This window comes from Pyxicephalus adspersus, chromosome 1 (assembly GCF_032062135.1).
Source record: "Pyxicephalus adspersus chromosome 1, UCB_Pads_2.0, whole genome shotgun sequence".
Lineage (NCBI taxonomy): Eukaryota > Metazoa > Chordata > Amphibia > Anura > Pyxicephalidae > Pyxicephalus > Pyxicephalus adspersus.
This window is the reverse complement of record NC_092858.1, coordinates 72161725-72186087: the sequence shown is the minus strand read 5'-3', so window position 1 is coordinate 72186087 and position 24363 is coordinate 72161725. Positions and strand designations below refer to the sequence as shown.

The following is a 24363-nucleotide window of genomic DNA, read 5'->3' as shown; positions in this document are numbered from 1 at the left end:
AATTCTATGTATGTTTTTTATACAGCCTATAAATTAGTCTATTTGTAATTTTATTATAAATTGTAAAGCTAATATAAAGAAAATGTACTTATGAAAAAAATGACTTAATCAATCAATATTTTGTGTTTTTTATGGTTTGCAAAATAAGCTTGGGAAAGTGTGTAATTTGCTTGAATACTTTAAACTAAACATAAGCATTCTTCTTCCCAAAACTTTAAAGGTAAGTAATATAGCTGATAAATCAGTTTACAAAGGAGGCTAGCAGGTAGAGATTCGTGCCAGCTTCCTAAATCCATCAGAGAAACTAAATGGTAATGCTGGTTACAGGCCAAATACCATTACTTAATTCAACCCAACAGTGTTCCAGCTCAAATTGGATTGGGCAAATACTTTAAATCATACATGCAGGTACTCATTTTTTTAGTATTTAAGGACATAGGATAGAATGTAATTTTATCATTAATATGAATTGACCTGCAGGTAAATAGGTAGCTTCTATCTGGAATATGGTGAACTGTATTAGCAAGTAGTTTGGCAAATCTTGTGCTATGTTTAGAAACTTTGTTTTATTGAATTTTGGCCATTTCTAGGGCTAACAAGCAAACCATTGTCTATCAAAAGGTATAGGAGTCAATCACTGCAATAAGGGACATGTATCGGAATCAACATTAAAAGTACAGGAACCAAGCTTCCTGTTATTTTGATTACATTCCAAATGTGTAAATGCATAAGCAAGGGTCTAAAATAGGCACATAACTACACCATCAAAACTGCTAAACCAGGAGGAGCTTTAGGAATGTTGGAAAAAGTTATATGTAATATGCTATCTCTTCTCTTGTAAAGGATTTTTGGTCCTTTGGAGCAGATAAAAAATCTTGACAAAAAAAAAATCAACCTTTACCCAAACCCTACATTATATATATAAATAATAAATAAAATCTTACCTCTCTCTGGATGAGGATTTTGGTTCTGGTCGCACAGCTAACATTGCACAAGCTGGTTGTCTTACTGGAGAAGAAATGGAAAAATTGAGATCTAAGGAACCAGTTTTCCGGTGTAGTGGATGCATTCCCATTGCTCCTTGCATTTCACTTTCAATAGGACATGACCCTGCTCTTCCGTGGTTGGTCATGGAAAACTCAAGTCCTACTGCTCCTTGTATCACACCCTCAACAATAGCTTGGGGGTCATGCGTTGGTGAGATAGATGGGGGAGAACGGGACTTCTTTTTTGCAGAGGCTCCAGCCAGCAGCTTCAGCAGCCCACCTTTCTTCTCTCTCTAAAACATAACATAGTTTTCCTTAGTAACAAACAGACAATGATATTGCAGTGCAATGGCACTGTGTTTACTACAAAAACCAAATTCTCTGGATAGATGAGTGATTTTAGTTATCTTACTTTTGCATTTTATGTTACCTGATTGAATAGCTTTGTAAATTAGGGGAAAATCAAATGTGATAAACATAGGCTAATTCAATAAACCTAAACAAGCAATAAAGCATAAAAAGGTACAAAGGTCAGCTTCCATAGCAACAAGTCAGACTACATATTGTAACAGTATGGTTTCATACTGTGAACTGTAATTGCTATTACAAATTTGTGTCCACAATACTAAACGTGTAGAAAAGAGATAAAGGGTAAAAAGTATAAGCACACAAACTGGAATCATGTTACCACTTCGCTGTTCTACAACACTTTTTAGTGGCTTTGGTAATTCCTCCATAACTGCAGCCTCAACATTACTGTGCATAGATTAGATGTATTTTACTTTCCTAACTCAGATGCAAAAATTAACATCGGTTTAAAACAAAGGTTGTATGTAGGCAAAGAATATCTTAATCACCTTCATTATGTTGTCTTTGATATCTGAGCTAAAACTCACAAATTTAAGTTGAAAAAAACAAAATAGGATAACTATCTGAAAGCAGACAAACCTTACAGCTTCTAGGCAATATAGAAAGTATTTAAATTAGATGCAATAGGAATCTATGAACTAACAACCCCCACCCCCCAATAAAATGCAGATTGGCACAGTAACTGCATTTCAAGCAAGAAATATTGGCTAAAACAGTCACGTTTTATTAATCACCCTTTATTTTTGGTTTCTAATTCTATGAATTTTTCCATAATTTTTTTAAGTGTCTTACCTGTTTTCTAATATCGTTGCTTAAAATAGGAAAAGTTGCAGTGTAATAACAATAATTTGTCACTAGAGATATGTAGACGTATTCAAAGACTTAGAATTCTAAATAGCAATAGCCTCCGTGTTACTCTGGGGGATGGAACTAGGTGGACCATATCTTACATAAAAGAACTTTAGAAACCTTAGGTGCACTATCTGAATCATTACCGTTTAGCATTCTTAATCTGCCAATGTTTTCCCTAGTTCCTTTCCCCCTCCCCTCATCATCATGCTAAATTACTAAATACATCCTTTCCATATAAATACCATTTTTAGATCTATTGACATCATCAAGCGTCTTTCACGCTTGGAGAGACAGGGCCACTAGGGGGCGCTATGGCTTGCACGGAGGTGGTGTGAGCCCTGAGAAGGGCCAAGGCTCAGAGTCTAAGCAGCAACCAGGTCTTCTCCAGAGCCTCTTATGGTGAGGATGTTGTGTCGCTGGTTACTGCCAGGTTGCGATCCTTGGGCACACCAAGGTGGGCAATATGAAGCACAGTAACAAATCATAAAGCATAAAAATAGTGAAGTAAGGTCAGGGTCAAGACAGGCAGCAGGGCCACTGCGGGCACAGGGAACGCAGGAGACACTGGAAGCAACAGGAGGCACAGGTGACTCAGGGATATCCACAGACAGACAGGAACACTGGAACAGCACAGGGAAGTTGGCTGGGAACTAACAGACTGGACAACGAGGGGTTAACACAGGAGCTGGACAGAGGAAACACTGAATTAGCCAACAGGTGTACAGGAACTTGCTCAGCAGAACTAGGGACTCGGCACAATGGAGACACGTTGTACAAACACTGAGTGCAGTGTGTGAGCTAGCTAAATAGCCAGGGAGGCTATTTCCTGATTGTCCGGCAAAGCTGATAAAGCTTGCTAGCATAGGCACGCCCAGAGTCAGAACTGCTCCCATGCGCAGGAGAGATGCGTCTGCACTTTAGGAAGGAAGAGGTAAGTGTGACAGCCTCTTCAATGCAGACACATTATGGCTCGTGGAAGAGGCTAGCTGGGTGTCATACATACAGTAACTTCCTGTGAAAATGCTCACATGTGAGGCAGAATTTCTATGACAGGAAAAAATGACATCAAATGAAATGAATCAATGAGAGTGTCAGGCCAGGGACAGTAAAGTTGGATAGAAAACGACTAGATAAGGGATGTACATCAAACAGAAAATATGGCATTAGGTCAGATTTAGTAAAGCTCTCCAAGACCAGACAAGATAGGTTATCATGGTAGAACCTAGGTGATTCTGCAAACTTGGAATAAACTAGAAAAATAGCAAGTGATTTAAGGCTTGTTGGATCACCCAGGTTCCCGAATGGTAGTCCATCTTCTTAAGATTTAATAAATCAGACCCATTCTTCGTCTGAAATGCTGCAGCTCCTAATTTAAACTGTTAGAAGCTATGTGCAGTCTTAGAATAGAGGAGGATCCTGTCCAACTGTGCAAGTTCCAATATTTATTTGAACAATTTTAGTTTATAATCCCAATTCATAATAATATTCAAATGAGAGCAAAAAAAAAAAAAATCAGTCAGAATCACAATGTAAGATTTTTAAGGAAAGCTGGTGTGGCAAATTACTGTAAAAGACAGGTACGCTTCTCGTCCTCCTATACTATATTACTGAATGGAAACACCTACTCATCTCAGATTTATTATTCATTTCCATTTGTCAAATGCAATTATCATTGTTAGTAATGCCTGCTGAAATCATCTATTCTTCTATTATAACCCTATAATTTCGAACATTAAAATATTTTCCAGTCAAAAAGAATAAAGGAAGTGACAATATACTTTAGGAACCTGAGTCCTTGAATTTAACAACTATTTCTGAGCCAGCACTGGGAGCTTCATGTGTGTTATTCTTTTATTCACTGTGCCTATGCAGCTGTGAATGTACTTAAGAGCTTTTCAACTGTTTGAATACCCTATATTGAAACAAGTGTTAAAATATATCCCTTTGCATACAGTATAAAAGGATAGGTTGTGTGATTTATGAAATAAAGTCATTCAATGGATGCCAACAATAGCTTGTTTGACAAATACTGTTGAGAAATTACATAAATTAAAGAACAATGATGGTGTAAAATCAATACGCTCAGTAACTGCTACTAACATTACTAGCCACTTAGTTGGTTTTAGCAATGTCAGGCAGCTTCATAATATGAGCTTCCTATTCTGACCACATGAATAAGCTAAGATGTAATCAAGCCACAATATTCAGGGACATTCTATTGAGGATAGAGTTGAAAAAAATAATGTCAGAGTGAAGAGAAAAATTAGAAAGGCGAAAATGTTCAAAAGAGATAAAATCTCATTGTATTTCTTCTGTTACAATTTATGGATTTCATCTGGTTTGAAATTGCTTAAGGTATCAGTAAAATTGTTGCTGAAGAACACATACCAAAGCATTCGCAAAGCAATAAATTGGTCATAACAAACAGATGATGTTATGTGAGGCCAGCGTACAAGCCTAGAATATTTGGAGTGGTAACTGATATCTGGTAACCAGTGCAATGTTGCTAATCCATTAGTTCAACAGGAGCCGTTTTTGCTTAGTGAACTCAAGTACAGCAATGACTTGAAGAGCCATTACTGAAACTCAAAACCTTCAGAAGCAAACCTTTTTACTTAAATTTGTGGCAAAGTGTTTGGGTTACATTCCACTGGACAACCTTTTCCTATTTGCATTAGTTTGAAAAAAGTAGATAACTAAAAAATAAATTAAAGCTGTTTATAATAAACGTGTCCATTCTATTTTTAAAAAAACATGTTTAAGTTCAAAGTTTCTCTTTAGCTACTTATTCTTCTTACTCAGAATTTCACAGTGTTCACTTGGTCTTCTTGCTGTGGCAATGAGAAAACATTGTACGGCTGACTTTCTCCCTAGTGCCCCCGGGGTAACCTTGAGACTCAACATTAAAAGGAGAAGCAGCACAGTATTGATATCATCGCTTTGTCACTCCTCTTTCTATTCCTATCAGCACATCAACACACAACCTTCCTCATTTTAGCAACAGGTCTTCTGTTGAACGTCTGCTGGTGTTCCCTAGTTATACTATGTGTCTCGACTGATTTCTTTTGACCCTATGCATTCCCAATTACCGCGTGTGCCCCCATGCATCTTCCGTGACCCTGTGTCCCTCTAGAAACCCTCAGTATTTCCGGTGACCCTGCGTATCTTCTGTGACCTCCTAATACTTTTTGTGACTTTCATGATCTCCTGATTTCCCCGCACCTCTTGTGATTACCATTTATTGCCTGCTTACAGCTCTGCCTGCTTGCTGCCAATCTTGACCTTTGGCTTTTCCCCAATGCCAGAATCGTCTGACATTCTGATACCTTGTTTTTTGGCTGTCTAACTAAGTGTGTCTGGGCCCAGTGAGGGCCGAGAGCTACCAAGTCCATCTATCACTTTTCTGTACTTTATATCTGCCAAAGTTCAGCTTAAAATGTATCCAAAGGAACATCCTAAACTTATCTTGTTATAATTTTATTAATTTTACTGTCTCTGTCCCAACTGAACGTAAGGGAATAATCTGATTGGGAAAACTATCAGAATGACAATCGTCTGAAAGGGGTCTTCCCCCACTAGGGAGATAATTCTTCATACTTTCTGTTGTGTCTACCTGACAACATTTTTATTTCTGTAATGTATTTTTATGGCAAAGGATTTCCACAATTGCATAGCTAAAGGACACTAAAGTAAAGTAGCCAGAAAGAAATTTTAAAGTGAGTTGTCTAATAGGAGACACATTGCCCCTGATTCATCAAGCAGAATCGCCGTCGCGCTATTCAGCAACTGAATTCGCGCTTTTTCAGTTGTTGAATAGTACGCCGTCGCGCTATTCAGCAACTGAAAAAGCTCGCGGCCGGAGCCGCGCATCTCCGGCAGCTTTACACTGGCGAGCCTGCAATAAAAGTCACTGTTCCCCTAAAAAATCATTCTTTCTAATGGCACACACATTATCCATAGCCCTAAAAAAAAATGTTTGCGCTGTTTAAATGTTTTTAACATTGAGCTTAACAGATCCTCCTTAATCGCGCAGCTGAAATCTAATCGCCTTAATTGGCAGATTCGCGCCCCCTATTGCTTATTATTGTGAAGGCAGGAATCCGGCTGGCAGTGAGGCGAGTGTACGCGCACACTCGAGTACAGACCGCGGTAAACCACGATCGCTGGCCGCGCGTACTTTCGTGCTTCCAGCGAGCGCGGATTTTATTGATGAATCAGGGGCATTGGGTACGTTCTTCACCCACGTGTGTAAATTTCACCTTAAATAATTGAGGTCTGTATTGTGGTTTGTAGCATGCAGTAAAAGCAATATGTGAAAGAGACAGATTTCACACTTTCTCTTTAAAGGGTGAGTGGAGGTAATTAGGTGGGTGTACAATGTGGAAAGCTTACAGTGGATGTAAGCTAAACAGTCCCCCCATGCTATACAGTCACAAATCATAGTAAGGAATGGGAGGATTTTTGCTGTATTCCTTTACTAATTTAATTATCATTTTAACCGCAGTACCAACATATGTTTTTTTTTCAAAGCACAGTATAATTAAAGAAAAAAAATATATAAATTCATGCCAACTCATTTGTTTCATGTGTTAGACATAGGTCATTGACCCTTGTGATAAATTTAGTAACGTCTGAAGTGACTGGATGCATAAACTACTTGAAAATAAATGAGTAACTCTTTTGTTCTGAGTAGGAGATTAATATTCATCATATGGATCTTGTGGATAGCTGCTATTAACATTTAGATTTTAGTTAGAAGATGGCCAGCTAACTACCCTGCCGGATTGTTCTAGCTTACTCTTGTGGTATGATTTTGTGGTTTTGTTTATCCAACTAAGCATTTTTCCTTCTAACAAATTCATCACAAAAAATGAAAATTCTAACAGGGAGCACGAAAGACACAAGGATATGTTCAGTGGAAATCAGTATCAGGAATCAGTCTTACCACTAAAATCCCCGAGCAATTGCACAAAGCCAGTGTTGAATGAACTCACCAATATCTACTAAGAACTAAAAGATCCGTTTTGTTTTGGCTGAACTGACTCTTTACTTCCTTCAATAAACATTTCTAATATATTATAGCTGTTTTGCTATGCGAAGGTTAAAAATCTCCTTTTCAGAAATGTTAGAGACATAGAAGATAAAATCATGGTATAGAGGAATGATTTTCTTTTACATAAATCTGTATTCTACTTTATCATAACACTTGACAACAGTGGCAGCTGTCAGATTGACCATTCATCAGAAGTGACATTTGCAGCAGGTGAAGCCAAGGCACAAGACAACATGATTGAAGCATGAATCAATTGGTACCCAACTGGAAAACTACCAGCACTGTGGGAACATGTAACCTTCGGGCAATTTATTTGAAGCATCATCAGATATGTTACATGTGTATTACCAGAACTTACAAGTCATAATTGTTGGGGAATATTTTGTATTCCATTTTGTTAAATTAAATGGATCCTGTTGCAATTCCCTTTGGATGTACATTGCACACTATTCCTAACACAGTTATAAGTGAAATTCCAGTGAAACCCTAGAGAATAGCTCATGTCATACCTTAGTGTACAGACACCAGCTGTCATTTTAAAGAACTTTTATTGCTGATTACAAGTGTTGGTGTTTAAATTCAGGTTGTCCTTATATTCGACCCGAATATGGCTGTTAGAATTTGGATGAACCCCATCCGAAAAACACGGGATTTGACTGCAAATTCATGTGTAAAAAAATGTGTGTTAAAAAAAGGGCTTTAATGTTAAAGTAATTTATTGAACGTGTGTGTTTTTTGTAACTAACCTTTATTTTTTTACAGGTTATCCCACAATGACAGAATGATTCCCACAACTGCACAGCCATGGGAATCCTCCTGTCAGTGTGGGATCCCCGGGCACTAGAGGTTAAATGGGGACAAGTCTACCTATTCATCATCTCTAGTGCTCTGTGATTGGCTGAGGAAAGGTAAACCCTGCTGACGGCTCCCGTGGAACTCCTGTGTTCTTAGATAGAGAACCTCTATCCAAGAACACATACTATAGTTACGCTAGGGCTGCAAGAGCAAATTCTACACAATCCTGAAAAATAACCCGAATTTTCCCCTCATTGACTTTAATGGTGTTCGAATTCGACGTTTGATCACCCGAACAATATCGCCCTATTCGATCAAATAGCTCTTGAATTGAATAGTGAGATATTCTAGATTGTAAGCTCTTCGGGGCAGGGTCCTCTCCTCCTGTATCACTGTCGGTATTAGTCTGTCATTTGCTATCTCTATTAATTGTACAGCTCTGCGTAATATGTTGGCACTATAAAAATCCTGTTTAATAATATTAATATTCGACCAACACTACTGATTAACATACAATTACCATTTTTACAATACATTTAAATAAGGCTTCAGGCAGACAGCTTAATACAGATGTTTGAAATGTTCACCTGCAAAAAGAATTGAAATACTGTAAAACCAGTCTTGTGATTATCATGACACCCCCACGGCAGGGATTAAGTGTTTTTTTTTTTTTGTCTAGGAGGATTTTAAAAGGAATTATGCTGATTGCTGCTTCTTCATGCAATTAGTCAAAGGCAGTGCTTGTGCTGTAGTTGCAGGCTTTGGCATTATCCCCTACAATGCCGGGCATTATTTATATTTAAGCCTAAACATTTATTTCCTTCTAAAGTGGTGGTCAGAGAGCAGGGGGGGGGGGGGATCAAAGGCTGTAAACAAAAAAATTACACTTACTGCCGTCTTCATTCTTCACATGTGTCTTCTTGGCATGTCACTGATCTTGAACTGCGCAGGTGCAAGATCAGATGTTGTGCCTGATGTAAAGGGGATGAAAGAAGAATGCTGATCTCACTGCACATGTGGTGTAGAAAAGTGCCCCTTCTACGCATGCCTAAGATTTTGGCATGCGCAGATGGAGCACCCAGAGCCTTCTGGGATACGTAAAGTAGGTATGCCGGGAGGCTCTGGGCTGCCATCCACAGCAATCAAGACTAAAAGGAAAGGTGCTTTAAAAAAAGGGTGTTGCACTTAAAAAAATAAAAAATAATTAACATTTTTAATTGTTTGTTGTCTACCCTTTTATGTAAAGTGAAAATGTTTAGGTACGCTTTAGGCCTATTTCCACTTTAAGGCTGCATCTCCTTACAGTTCTTGCTGGATGATCCCTGTTTGCCAGCATTTTGCCTAGGACCTGTTGTTTGTTCATCACCTGTGCGTGTTAGAGTATTTCAACTGTATGAAAGAACATGCTTGCATTAAATTGTGTTGTAGTTGCAGTGGTTTGGGGCACAGTTTCTGGATGTGATATGTAGCTTCTGGCCATCTTTGAGTGGCCAAATGCTTTCATTGACATCTATGGAAAGACATTCCGATCACAGTAAGCTGTGGTTGCTTTTGCGGTTGTTGCTAGAGGACTGAAGATGACCCATAATGGCTTTTGGTGCAGTCAACAGCACTCTAAGCACACTCAATTGTACAAAAAGGTGTTTGTCAAACACTGTAGTTGACTCTGAAACTACCCACTTACCCCTACCTACATAAAGGGGGCGCCCAGAAGTGGCTAACCATGAATGTCTGAAAATGGCCCTAACTTCACAACACAGTCCCCCCTTGCTAGCACTGTTTATATGTGTTTCAGAATGGTAGCAAACTGGTAGAGCAGACCAAGCTGATAATTAGACTCTAAACTTTATTTACAAGAAATAATAATGTATAGTATATCCACAAATAATCCAGCAAAACAGATTTAACATTTAGACATTTTTTTAACAGCAGGATTTTCAATTTTAGGGTTTAGCAAATGGAAATGTCAATAATTGACTGGAGACAAAACAAGCTGTTAGCCTTCCTGGCAGACAAAGAGTTTATAAAGTACAAACTGTAATATAATTAAAGACTCCTCTATGGTCAAGGCTGGTTTTGCATTTTACCCCCACAGCAATGTTAGATTTTAAATCAGAATGATTGTACTAAATATGAATGAACGTAAGAAGTAAATCACTAACTGCCTTAAAGATCTTCAATCCCTGAACAGATATGTTTTAATTAGTGTTAAGAAGAACTTGTTAAGAATGCCAGTCTGATTTCAGTGCTTCTGATTAATACGCAATTGGGCTTATAGGAAGAAGTGCACAGGATACGATACAATGGATCAAACTATATTGCTGGAGAAGAGGGTGATTAGTAGGTTTTTCAGCCATGTCATAGCTGTTGTCTCTGTATAGGATGGGTATAGCTCATCTCACACAGCACAGCAGTGGTCTATGTACAGGGTGGGTCCGCTAAATACCAGACATGTCCACTCTGACTGGGTAGATATGGCTCATCGCCCACAGGACTATTTGGGATCCTATACAGGACAGGCAATGGCTCTGATTTTTTAAAGCTCTCCAAGACTGTAGAGGATACACTTTGATCAGTGATGCTGGGTGATCCACCAAACCAAGAATGGATCAGGTCCAGAACTGAAAACATTTGCTAAAAAATAGCTAATGACTTTTAGAAAATTAATTCCAGCTTTGCTGGATCACCCAGGTTCACTGATGAAAGTGTATCTTCTCCAAGCTTGGAGAGCTTTAATAAATCAGGGCCAATGCCCCATTGCACACTGCACAAGTCTGGTTCCTGCATGAGAAGGATATGGCTTTTATACCACAGCAAAGCTGCTGTTGGTATACAGGAAAGACATGGTTCCTGTAAGGATAGGGATGGTTCTCTCGCCGACTATAACTGTGGGTCCAGTACATGCCAGACACGGCTCCTCTCCCCCAGCACAGCTTTGACGAAGGGTAAAAATGGTTCCTCTCTTCTGTACAGGACAGGCATAGTCCCTCATTGACCATAGCTGTGGTTCCTATACAGGGCGGGCATTGCTCCTCTCACAAAGAAAAATTTTGGCAGACATGGCTGCTCTTACATGGAGAGATTTTAAAGACATTGATACCATTGTGTTTTTTGTTTTCCTTGTCTCTTCTGTGTCATAAAATGCATGCACATCTTAGCAGTTACTGAGTTCTATCTTACAGAAATCAAAAAATGTGTTTGAAACTGCCTTTGCCCTTTTTTCTGAACTCTTGCCCCCAATGTCAATAAAAAGCCATTATAAGAGGTAGTCATTTCTTCACTTGCCTGCAACAGTACTCTTTAATCTATCATATGTTACATATGTTCTGGGTGCTTGTTCTTGGATTCTGACTGATAGATGGGAATAGCAAAGTAGACACAATAAGAAGAGAAGGAAGGAGAATGTTAAAATGCATGTAACAATGCTAATGATTTAAATAATTATGCAATAGTAAAAATATTGATATGGCACATTGGGTCTGATTTAATAAAGTTCTCAAAAACTTGAGAAGATAGACTATTGAAGGTGAACCTGGGTGATCCAGGAAACCTGGAATAGATTTGCAGGATCACCAGGGTTCTCTATCCTCTCCAGTCTTTGAGAGCCTAAACAAATCAGGCCCATTGTCTTTGATAGCATAATCCTTCTGTCTTTCAGTAGCCTCTCTGTGTCCTCTGTGTCTACCTTCAAAGCTCCAGTGTCCCTATAACACAGTATATTTTCCTCTAATAATATGCTCTTATGTAAAGGAGCTAGTTAGGATTTTAGACACAGCCCAATGCCCTATTTTATGTAAAACTCACATTGAATCTGTAGTATGGCAGAGTCCTTAGATTAATGACGTAAAATGGATTATGCTTTTGTCACACTACTATTTTCCTTTGGTCCACGGTGGCGATTCATTATGGAATAATATGGTCTTGACTATAAACCTAAGATTAATAATAAACACCAAGTTTACCATTTACCAGCACATTTTCTAAAACTGGCCTTTTCTGCAATATATTATTACACTAAAACAGGTCAATCTGTACTATACAATTTATAACCACCTTTGCCACAAAGAATGCATTGGAATAGCTGTCAGCTCAACAATTTCCGTGCACATCACCTTTACAAAAATCTGAATACCCGATTCTCTTTTATACTAGATTACTATTTACATTTTTTCTTGATATGTAGATTTCTGTTTCTTTTACAAAAATTGCCTCTGTGGTCTAGAAATATTTGAATGGAGAATCGAAAATTATTATGTATGTTCCGACGCTCTGTGTAGGCATAATTTTTAAAAAGGAAGTAATATATTTTATGATTTCTGTGTAAATATCTGCTGAGGTTTGCATTGTGCTGCTGACTGCATATTTCAGTTTATATTTAAAATTGTATTTTTAGCACTACTGCCTTCTTTTACTTTTATCTGTTACTCTGTGGCCATACTCAGAGTATTTGCACTATAATAAGCACAAGAATGAAGCAAAGTGAAGACTCTGTACAGGTCAGAATAAATAACTGTGCAACAAAAAATATTTGTATTACCAAGATGAGAAATGACAATAATAAAAGCCCAATAAAGGACAATATTTTTATACATTGAGATGTATTTTCTGTGGTAAAAGTAACACATCATTAGGTCATAATCTAGCAAAGCCTCCAGTTTTGCGGAAGCATCTAATCAAATAAAACAATATTAAGCTACCTGCCCTACACTAGTCTGAATTCCAGTATCTTTATACTGGGTTAAATGTAGACACACAGGGCTTAAAGTGACCCTGTCAGTCTCCTAAAAATAGAGTTCCATGTAGTATAAAGGTATACTCTTCAGCATTCTGCACTTGCAGGAGAAAATGACCCAACTAGTATGAAGGCTCAGTCTGTCTGTTTCTCAGAGAGCAATTCCTCATGATTACAGATTATTGAAGTAGACCTCTCATAAAACTGTCATCATTAACCTTTTGATAAAAGGATTTGTCTGAATGCTTATGCTGACCCATTAACTTCAGTACTGTCTAAGGCTGCATACAAACGTCAAATAATTGTTACCCTAGACCAGGGTTTCTTGACCTTCCTAAAATGAGGGAACCCAAAAATAACTTTCAGGTCTGCAGAAAAACCCCTGTTATAATTACTATATCCACAGCATATCCAGAGCTTACATTACCTTAGTGTGGTGGTCAGTAGGAAGAATGACTTTTGCATTGCTGGTCAGTGGAAAGATAGATAGCCAAAAAGATCATTGGGGTCAGTTAAACTGACCTTAGAGGCACAAAATGCTAAAAGACCCCCTAGAAACCTCTGGAGGAAACCTGGTTGAGAAACACTGCCCTAGATGTGCTCAGGAGAATCTGATATGTGTACTGCAGTCCCCCAATGTCATTCATTGATCCATCCTGGTGGATTATTGAACGACGAAATTAAAATGACCAATGTGCAATTCAATGAAGGAGAGGACAGTGGGGTGCTGTTTCCTTGTCCCCCTTTCTCCCTACTCCAAAGAACAAAATGCAGCTGTGTGTACAGTGCTCATTCATTCATCAATCACTGGAAAAAATTATGAATGATCGTTTCAAGTGACAATCATCCTATGTGTGTACATAGCCTAAGTTACTGACCCATAAACAAATATGAAGATTAGCTTATTTCCATTTGCCTTATTGGCTTATCACTAATTGCCTTATCAGCATTTGTCTTCCCACTCTGTAACTCCAAATATTAAATCCAGAGTGTCAGCATGATAACCAGTTAACTGGCACTTTCAAAAAGAAGACATAGAAGCCCACCATGCTTTACCAATATTAGGATATTTTATTTTTCCTGCATGAAAATGGTATGGCTATATGTCCTCTCCAATCTAAAAAGTGATTTAAATAAGTAGTGCCATATGCTTCTTAACCAAGGCTATAAAAAAAGTGTTAATGTTAAATAAGTAACTTTGTACAAAAATAATAATACAACTTACACAATCTTCAGATATACAGATGTAGTTTGTAAAGCTCTGAGAAATTAGCATACGGATATCATACAAGAAGACTAATTCATGAAGGTATCATTTAAGATGAATCAGAAAAGTTGGTAAATTGCTGCACTGCAGCAAAACCCATCTAATTGTAAAAACAAAGATGTATAAAATGAACATTAAACACTATGAACCAGCTGGCTCTCGCTGAAACTTTATGACAAACAAAATGCCAGGTGGGCTATAACCCACTTTAAATCTTTATAATGTTTTATGCCTTTAGAAAATAATTGTACACGTTATCTAAAACCTGAGAGCTTGTAACTGAAGGTCAGCAAAGACGAAAAGGTATGAATTAGGAATCTGAGAACATCATGCACAGATGCATACCAAGAAACCACATGTCTCCTCTCTGCCTAATTAAGAGTTATATCAATAATGTCAAGTGATCTCAGTGTTGACAGGCGTGATGTTTTATTTCATAACTCTGCTGTAAGTCTTCAAGTTTAAAGATACACTAACAGTACCTAAGACATTACATATTCTATGCTGCAGTAAAACAGTACACACCTATACACTTTAGTTCCAAAATATATAATATACAAATTTACTTCAGGTTATTTGCATCAGACTGGTGGACTTTACTTATATTTTATTTTTCTTCTTTGTTGGGACATTACCTTACCGATTATCAGTGACTATATAATTTTGGATCCATAATGTTTATTGAACGCCTGAGGAACTCCCTCTTTTCATGCGATCACCTTTGTATATCTGTTTCATATTTCTTATTCTTATATTTTTTTATTATATTATTTTTTAATGCGTTGTTTTCATTGTTTATGTATCCCAGCTCAAATGTTCTATGTTTCATGTTTACCCTTTTATTTGAAAAACCAATAAAAACTTATTGAAACAGAAATGTGGGTTCTTTATGAGCCTGCTCGCTTTATATTTTTACAGCATGAAATGTCCCTGTTATGTTTAGGTAGAGACATTATTTGACTTGTTCTCGAATGTTGAATACATTTAATCCTCCCATAGGCAGCTTTACAGATCCAATAGCTGTCAAGAATACACCCCAGAATTTACAGATGTTGATTGTCCAAGAACAGGATAGAACAGTTTGTGAACCCTGTTCTAATTACAAAATCCAATTATCATAATATTATACCATGACTGATGGGACACATATGATCGAAGGTATGTATTTTAATCAAATTGACAAAAATTGGGGGTGGTGGATAGTGCCATTCTTGTTTATAGATGGTTGTTCTAGTTTAGAGTAAATTATCCCTTTTATACGCATTGTGATCCAGTTTATGGACCCAGAGCAAAAAACTTCTAAAATATTATTTATCCAGAATATGCGACATATCTTTTATCTGAAGAGGGATTCTGACCAAAAAATCACTGGTACCTGACTTAGGAAATCATTGTACCCATGAGAGTTCCCAGTGGCATTCAACTCAACAATTAACTTGCATCCTCTTGCACTATTCCTAAACTTTGTCAACATACTTAAGAATTGAAACTTTAAAAGTTTCTGACTGCATTTTTTCAGTATTGTGTAGTGTATAAAATACAGTGATACCTTGGCTAACGAGTGACCCTGCTAACAGATTTTTTGGCTAACGAAGATTTTTCACTGCTGTGTTTCAGCCTTGGCTAACGAAAATGGACTCGGCTAACGAATGCATTAGTGGATGCACGATAAACTGCAGTCCGTTGAGCTGAATTTTCGCTTCCTTTTGGCTAACAAAGATTTCAGCTAACGAGTGTGACTCCGGAACAAATTATCTTTGTTAGCCAAGGTATCACTTACTTTCTTTTGTAATAACACAGGCAACTTTAAAAAACAAACTTACTTTTTCAGTCTTCCTCTCTTCTGCCTTGCAGCCTGTATTTGTTGGGCTTCCAGTAGGCAGACAGTTCACATATCCATTGGCAGCATCACCATTAATGTTGGCAGCAGTAACATTTGGTGGTGTGATGGCAGCTGCAGCTGATGTTAGGGGAATTAATCCTCTGGCACAGTGGACTGGGGAAGAAGTCTGTACAGATGTTGGCTGCTGTTGATGCATGTGTTGTGGAGAGACATTGGATTGTGGCCTGTTTGGGCTGGCTGGAAGTCGTGATGGAGAATTTTGAGTCCTTATAGGTGATACAGTAGCTGTGGGACGTTCTTGAGGTTGTGCTGACGAGTGTGCTAATAGAAACAGAGTAAAAAACACATAAGCAAAAGCATCATTAAATATCAAAATTCTTTTTCTAAAGTTTATCTGTTATTCATTTACTGTTAAATACTAATGTTCAATGATAACCCTTATGGTAAAGATTAGAATGCAAAAATACTGTAAAGAAAGTATGACTTTTGTCACTGTACAGCCCAAAACACTTAAGCTAATTATAAATAAGAATATTGTGAGATGATTGAATTTGGTCGGTTTACATTTTATTAGCAACTCTATATTATAAAATCTGTCCTGCTGTTTTTATTTTACATTTATAATTTAGGATAAGCCAACCAGTTTATTCACATTTAAAATCTGTGTGAACAGTAGAATGCTATTTGTAATGTTATCTTGCTGTTCCTGGGTCCCCTACATCTTCCTGGTGTGTTAACAGTTCACTTACAACATCATATTTTAAATTATTTATATACAATATATTTTTTTAAATTACAATAATGACTTGGATTTGCATATAAAGTATAATGCAAAATAAAATGAATTACCTCCTGGTATTATTAAAAAACACTCTAAAACCTGGAGCTAACCATAACATTCCAAGACATTTGATAACTTCTCCAACTTGATTACTAACTCTCTGGCATTATTTACACAATATAGGAGGTTGGAGTTGTAGTTGGCTCTTTAAAGAAAGACCTTGGCTGCAGATCAAGTAAACTCTGCACGTTTTTCTTGGAAAATACTGACACAATCTGGTCAGTATATCAGTGGCTAACTTGTATATTTGGGTGGACAAGGATTCAATGTAACTCATTTAATACCAGAGAAGTACTTTTAAGGAAGTCAAGAGACTTCCTGCCTCCATTGTTGGTCTTTAAAGTGTATCTTCAGTTCTTTTTGAAAAAGGTCTCCTTTATATCATCTTTATAAAGTAAAACTTTTTTTAGCTAATCCTGTTCCTAATTCTTACCTGCTCATGAACTGTACAATTTCTAAATTAGCAGCAAGCATGGAGATTTAAACTAAATAATTAATTGCATGATCAGTCACTATACTTTAACAGAAGAAAATGAAACCCAGAATGCCTAGCATTTACCTATACTAAGAGAATATGTAAACTGTCATTGTTGAACTGGTTTGATGTCTTTATCTTGATACTTTGTAGAAGATGTTTGATCTGCCCAGTTTTGGGGTCAGTGTAACAAACAAGATAGACTTTTTAGTTTGGGTGCAGGCAGGGGTCACTCAGGCATAAATCATTTTTGAATACCTAGGACTTTCCTAACTCTATCAATTTTTTATTGAATCCTGCAACATTTTCCACATGCCTGCTTTAACATGTTAGCACCTATACATTTCTTTGTAGGGATTAATATTCCAGGATGATAAGGTATGATGTTCTTCTACCACACATACATTTAAACCAGCATATTTTATATATAACGCTAAAAGGTTACATTTCGGCCTTATGTGACCCAGGAGCCTTTTCCATATTTTGCTGGTACCTTTTTGCAAAGTTTAAGTTGGATTTTAAATGAGATTGTTTCAACAATGACTTTCTTGTTCTTTCTTATAAAGCCTAGCATTATTAAACTTCCATGGTATACCTACCCTTAGAATATAGGCAGACATTTTTACTAGGCAGTGGCAGCTGTGTTCTTTATATGTAAAACGTTACTTTTGATATGAGCATTTTTTTTTTGTTTCAATCCTTTATGATATGAGCATTTTGTAAAGGTTGGATATTGTTAACAGTAATATATTATTGGAACTTGCCTAGAAAGATACTCTTTTTAACTTGTTTTCTAACAAACCTTGGAGCCTTTCAGAGAAAAGTGTATTCATTTTGAGAATATGGTACAAAAGACCACTCCAATTATATAATTATATCAAGTCTGTTGCCACTGATCTCTTTGGTTTTACAGCCAAAAGAGATGATACATATACAATCATGGCTTCATAGTTATTTGTAAAACTGTGTTGGGATGTGTAAGACTGGGATGTGGAAAACTCCAAAGAATGTTAATACTTATGCATGAAATTTGCAATGCTGTTAACCTAAGCAAACAGCCTGGCTTTATATTTCAGGAAACAGACTGTCTATAATTTGTTGTTACAAAGAAGAAATTAGTTCTACATTTTGATATTGTTCTTTAGAGAAAACAACTGCTGGCTGTGAATTCATTGGGAAGTTACGTTTTACTCACACTAAAATATGAAATAGCAGTATCACATTTTGCAGTGCTCTTTCAATCAAGAGAGATGATTTCCTTAAGTGCTGATGATAATAATAATTACAGTGGCATATACCGCAGCTACACACCATTGCCATCAAAATAATTAAAAATAATTTTCTTATAATGAATATAAAATAATCAACACATTGATATTAAATTATAAAGTGTAGCTAATTCTGCATATTACTAACCTATCCAAATGGTCATCATTATTTGGTTACCAATGAGTCAGCGCACTTACCCATGTGCATAGCTGTTCTTGACTGGTTGGCAGATTGCTGAGCAGACATTTTAGAAGTGCTGTTATGAGAGGAGGTTGGAGACTGATGAGGTACGGTAATAGGGAGCATTGGTCTGACAACATTTGTGCAGTTTGTTAGCCCAGCAGAGGGTGAATGTGAAGAATGTGGAGAACTTCTGCTTGCTATTGGGACTCCCATAGCACAATTACGAGCCTGGAGAAGTCCAGCAGGCATCCTGTACCAGGGAGACAAAGCAATATGCAAACTAAGAAATGCCACAGCCACAAATGCATTAAAAAAGAATATTACTCATGCATTTTATTTCTTTTGAAAGAGGAAATTTTGATTTGAAATAAAAAGTAAAATTAGGTTTCACTCCACTAGCCAGCCAAGTGGACAGAAATGAAGGCCACACTCTAAAGTTTTATACAGAGATAAAACTTTATTAGACTAAGGTGGGAGCACAGATACCACTATCCACGTTCTATTATGCACACCTTTGCCCATCCCATTCAATGGAATCATTCTCCAGTGTGTTACATTTCTACATTTCTATTCCTTTTTACTAAGGTCTGTGAATGAACGTGCAGCAAATTTGTAAAGAACATAACATTTACTAAGTTTACTAACTTTCCTTTATAATAACTTACAAAATAATAATTGAAATTTACGGTAAATTGCACACTTCAAATCAGGGACAAAGGAATACATGGATTTGGAGCCAAAACAGGGTCAGTCCCTCAAAATAGGGGACAGTTAGGAGCATATAAACATGATTACTAAGATGGCCTGGATGTTTTTGTCTTGGCAGGTTTCACTATTTGAGTGAGAGCATCATCTAAACCTTTCCTACCCAGCTGAACTGTCTCTGGACTGCCCCTTTTATTCAAGTTATTCTAGTTCTTTCAGTCAATGAGGCTCAGCACTTTATGTGGACATTACTACACCTTTCTGTTTTCTGACAACTCTGCATTGAACCTCTCCAGTCCCTTCCATCAAAAATGATCTGCCTACACCTACATTGATGTATACAATCATGTGTACAATAAAAACAAAACAGTTTTATTTATTAAAAAATTACCATATTGATAAAGGAGTAGAGGAAGAACCCCAGAAAGCAAAATATCAACAGATTAAATTTTAGCTTTAAAGTTACCCAGCTATGGTAGTAAAGTAGAGGGATTATGATTTGTAGATCTTCTCTGCAGGTATAAGGAGTATACTTCTAACAATATGACCCACGCACAAACAAAAAAAATAAGTATAAAAGTTGCAATGTAATGTTTTTAATAAAGAACTACTCCATAGTAATGTACAAAATAACAAAATCTATACTAAAATAACAGCTTAGTTTATTATATTACTATCTTGTTGAAATATGTCCACAATTATGCACCATCTTACGAAGAAATAGTGTTATTATATTCAGTGCAGTTCCATTTCATGCAAGCTTTTTTTCTTGCAGCACATTATTATATCTCCTGCCATACAATATAAGCTGTTCTCCATAGCTTTAATCCCATTACATAGTTACAGTTTCATTTATTTATGATTGAATGTTTCACTGCAGCTCTAGGGAAGTAGCTTAGTAGGAGATCTTCTAAATAGATAGTACTTAACAAAAATAAAGGATTTTGGTATTTATCACACAAATATTTACCCCAAATTGTCTGAAAACACTGATGCAGCCTACAAATGCGTTACTTTTATTTGTGAAGGCTACAACTCTGCAAATCTAATTGGATACAGTGTAAGATAACTTTTGTGTCAAACTCTCAAACTAGTGTTTACCATACATCAATAGATTTGGAATAATAAATATATATATATAAACAGATGATTTGATGTTATTGACTATTGAACCAGATTTCAGTTTATTTTTTTCTTTAGGGTTAGCCTATTAAGGAATAATTTGGTAACAAATCCCTATCAAAGTATGGACAGAGCATGCAAAGTATGTGGTAGTACTGCAATAATTGGTGGCAAATCCAAAGGTAGGTGTACCTAACAGTACTGATTTTATTTAACCCATCTATCAGCTTTTTATGCAGCTCTAGGCAGTCAAATGATATATGCCAGACACTGTTATAAAAAGTCTGAGCAAAGATTGGATAATTAATAAATTGTGTCACTTGCAGGTTCCAAGCTTATCAGTGTCTGAATCGTAAAGCATCTCCACTAAGGGCTACCAGCCCACATATTTTACAGGTACTGGCCTGGGGTAAAAAGGTCCCCCCTTCTCTAGACCTACCCTGGTTCACAGTTATAAATACATTGGACTTTTTCCCTAAACATTTTAAAATAAATGTAAGAGCATAGTTTGATTTAAACTCATTTATATCCAACATAGTAAAAGTACAGAATATTTGTTTTGTTATATCTTTACATATATGTTAACATTTTGCAAAGGGAATTAAGTACTTATGATCAAATAAAACTGTATTTATTTACTTATTACTATACTATTTTAGGTTCTGAACTAGAATAAACTTTAAAAACAAAGCTAATAGTAATGTTCAGACTTTTGTTTTACACAGTTTAGTGTTAGAAAAAAAAAACAATTTGCATAAAATACCTCCAGCTATATAAAAGACATACCGTGTACCCCCAAACATAGCAAAGGTATTTGGGATGCCTAACTTTCAAGCAGTTTGTATGCAAATTAAGTAGTTTGTTTGCAGTTGTAATCCAAATGCACAGTATGCATAATAACCTTCTTAAAGCAAAACCTGCATCCAAGTCTGATTTTACAAGTAGGTAATATATATATATATATATATATATATATAATTTGTAAGATCAAAAATAAATTAATCAGTCTGGCTTTATTTTCTCCAAAGTATTATTCCAAATCTAATATGAAATTTTACATTAGGGAATTAACAAAAAAATCAAGCAGGAAAATTCTACCTGTCTACCTAATCTGTGTTTAGTAAATAATTCATAGGTATAGTGCATCAGTTCGACTACCTTATTTGATAAAAGTCTGAAAATCTGAGAATGCCTGCCTGTGCCACAGAAGAGTTATTTCCACTGATTATAGGTTCCTTCCTGCATTCCACATATAAAGCATGTAGGTACTAAAACATTTATCACAGCTAAGAATCACTTACTAATCTGCTGAAAATTAGCATGTACGTTGCTGTTAGAGGTCATGGAGCAAGAGAAAAAGTTACATATTGCAAGTTACAGAAATCACACCCCCAATGAACCTGTAAGGGGCTGCATATGGGTTTGGTTACATCAGTCACCCTTTCTTCTATCTCACTCTTGCATTTCCTTCTTTTTCAGCTTTGCAAGAGTAATTTATCCTTGGCTACTTGCAGCCTCCCAGGATAACCATGTAATATATCCCAGGAAGCTTCAGGAATGCGAGTCCAAGGTTTACCAAGATTGCCATTGTATCCTAATGCAACCTTACATTACCGTTGTCAATTTCATGGCAAATAATTAAAATGATAGCTATCTAAATACCTATGATAGTGTCTAAATCTGATACCCATATCTGCATACCCAAAGAATATAATGCAAAGTTTTTAATGTTTTAATTGCATATTTGTAATCTCAACATATATATACCATCTAAATTACATGCATAGGATCAAACAGCACATCAGCAAGTGGACCAGCTTTGAAAGTCAGAAATTAACTACTGGCTTGCAATATACCTGGATCCTAAATGGGGAAATTAGAGAGCCAAGGCAGTAGGAAAACTGCAGTTTTACATTAGATAATAGACTACATGGACTAGTCATAATGCCTTTTTTGTAGTAATGTGATTTTCACAGATAGATAGAAGGTCCCAATTAAGGTGATTTTTTACTGCTAGAGTTTATCTTCACATCTCCATTTACCTTAAGACAAAATACAGATCATTCAGCAGTAATTGTCACTGCCAACTAATGGTTTATAGACGCCCAAGTGCTAGTGAAGGACTTCTAAATGCTGATTTCAAATAAACTGCCCTTTAGTAAGTCAATGAACAACAAAAACAATAGAAAATTCCCTATGGTTTCTTAGGATGAAAAATATAATTCATGTACTTTGCCAGCATTAAGTTCCACCTGTAGGCCCCAACCTCTTTTCCACTTTTTAACAAAATTTTAATTGGTTATTCACCAATGCTCTAAATTCACCAATGCACCAGGTAATTTCCTTTCCCGGCTGTAAACTTCTCATTTCTTCCAAATGCAAAATACCCACAAAAACATTCGCGCAATAATTAGAATAGATCTACATACAAAATGTAACTGTGCAAAGTATATTTGCTTTTCAATATGTCCGTGAGACATTAAGCTTAAGCTATGTCAGTTTAACTAAATATCAATGCCACATTTAAACTTTGCTCTGTTGCATCATTGTTTCCATTGAATACCCAGGGAAATGTACCATATTCTGATCACCTGTATGTGTTCCTTCTAGACACATGATGGCTACAAGAACACTGCCTTGTGGGAGTGGAGGGGGAGGTGTCCTCCTAATGTTTGCCTTCTGCATAACAAATCTTATCTTTCATTACAAAAACTCATCTACAGGATTTCTCAGTGACTGTTGTGAACATTTAGGTATTATTATTACACAGTATTTATAAAAGGCCAACAGATTACAGTGCTGTACAAAGTCCATAGTCATGTTACTAGCTATGTCCCTACCATAGTCATATGTCATTAATACAGTCTAAGGACAATTTTGTGGGAAAGCCAAATAACCTAATTGCATGTTTGTGGAATGTGGGAGGAAACTGGAGTACCCGGATAAAACCCATTCAAACACGGGGAGAACATGCAAACTCCATGCAGATAGAGCCTCGGCTGAAAATTGAACCTGGGACCCAGCACTGCAAAGGTCGGAGTTCTACGCCACGGTGCTGGAAGGCTTTTGGCGTTTCCAGGTTTCCTCTTGAGGTAATAAATGGAATTTTCACTGATTCTAGCTATATTCAGGTTTAACCAGAGCACATAAAAACCAACTCTAAACATTTTACATCTGTAGCAAGATGGGACCTCTTTTTACCAAAACAAGGGGGAGTCATGTAACTCACTTTAAACTAAAATATGGCAATGAAAGCAATGCATTGTTTTTATATTATGTATTAGAGTAAGCATTATGTTACTAGAAATGGATACATGTGATATTTAAACCTGCAATACAGATACTGTCTTTGAGATGTAAAATTGCAGCAATTGTACGTAATAACAGTGCTAGTGATAGAGTGGCCCCTTGGAACTAATTTTGTTTGCCATGTTTTTACTAGTACCAACTGTGAAAAAATGCATATAATAATATAAATCCCACAGGACAATCTGTTTCTATAGTAACGCAATGCCATTACAAACACATAAACTAGATAAGACAGTTCTGAAACACTAAACAAGCAAATAAAGATAATCCACTGGCATTTGCAGGTTGATACTGCCAAAATGTGATGAAAGCAGAATGATATAAACTGCAATACTTTCTCATAAAAGAAGTCTTAAGCTTTTTAAAAACTCTAAATGCTTCTTTACCTAATGAGAAATGGTCCCATTGATATTAAAAGCGTAAAATTGAAATTCAGAAAGATAATAAAATAAGTATTTACTGCCAAAGAAACAAAACAACTACATAACAAAGTGAATATATGCCAAAATTATATCAAAACATTTTTATATATCATAAAAATATGACCTCTGATGGGAACCCA

At 36.5% G+C, this 24363-nt stretch overlaps 1 protein-coding gene across 2 annotated transcripts in view; it reads right to left on the bottom strand.

Moving 5' to 3' along the window:
* The window catches only part of SH3RF3 (SH3 domain containing ring finger 3), a 241542-nt gene that overhangs the window by 13316 nt on the left and 203863 nt on the right, over nucleotides 1-24363 (bottom strand). For both annotated transcript variants that reach the window (XM_072414050.1, XM_072414059.1), the window contains 3 exons: nucleotides 18680-18915; nucleotides 15878-16218; nucleotides 945-1279 (listed from right to left, as the gene is read on the bottom strand). In XM_072414050.1, the coding sequence (XP_072270151.1) occupies nucleotides 945-1279; nucleotides 15878-16218; nucleotides 18680-18915 (912 nt within the window). The remainder of the gene's footprint in view (nucleotides 1-944; nucleotides 1280-15877; nucleotides 16219-18679; nucleotides 18916-24363) is intronic.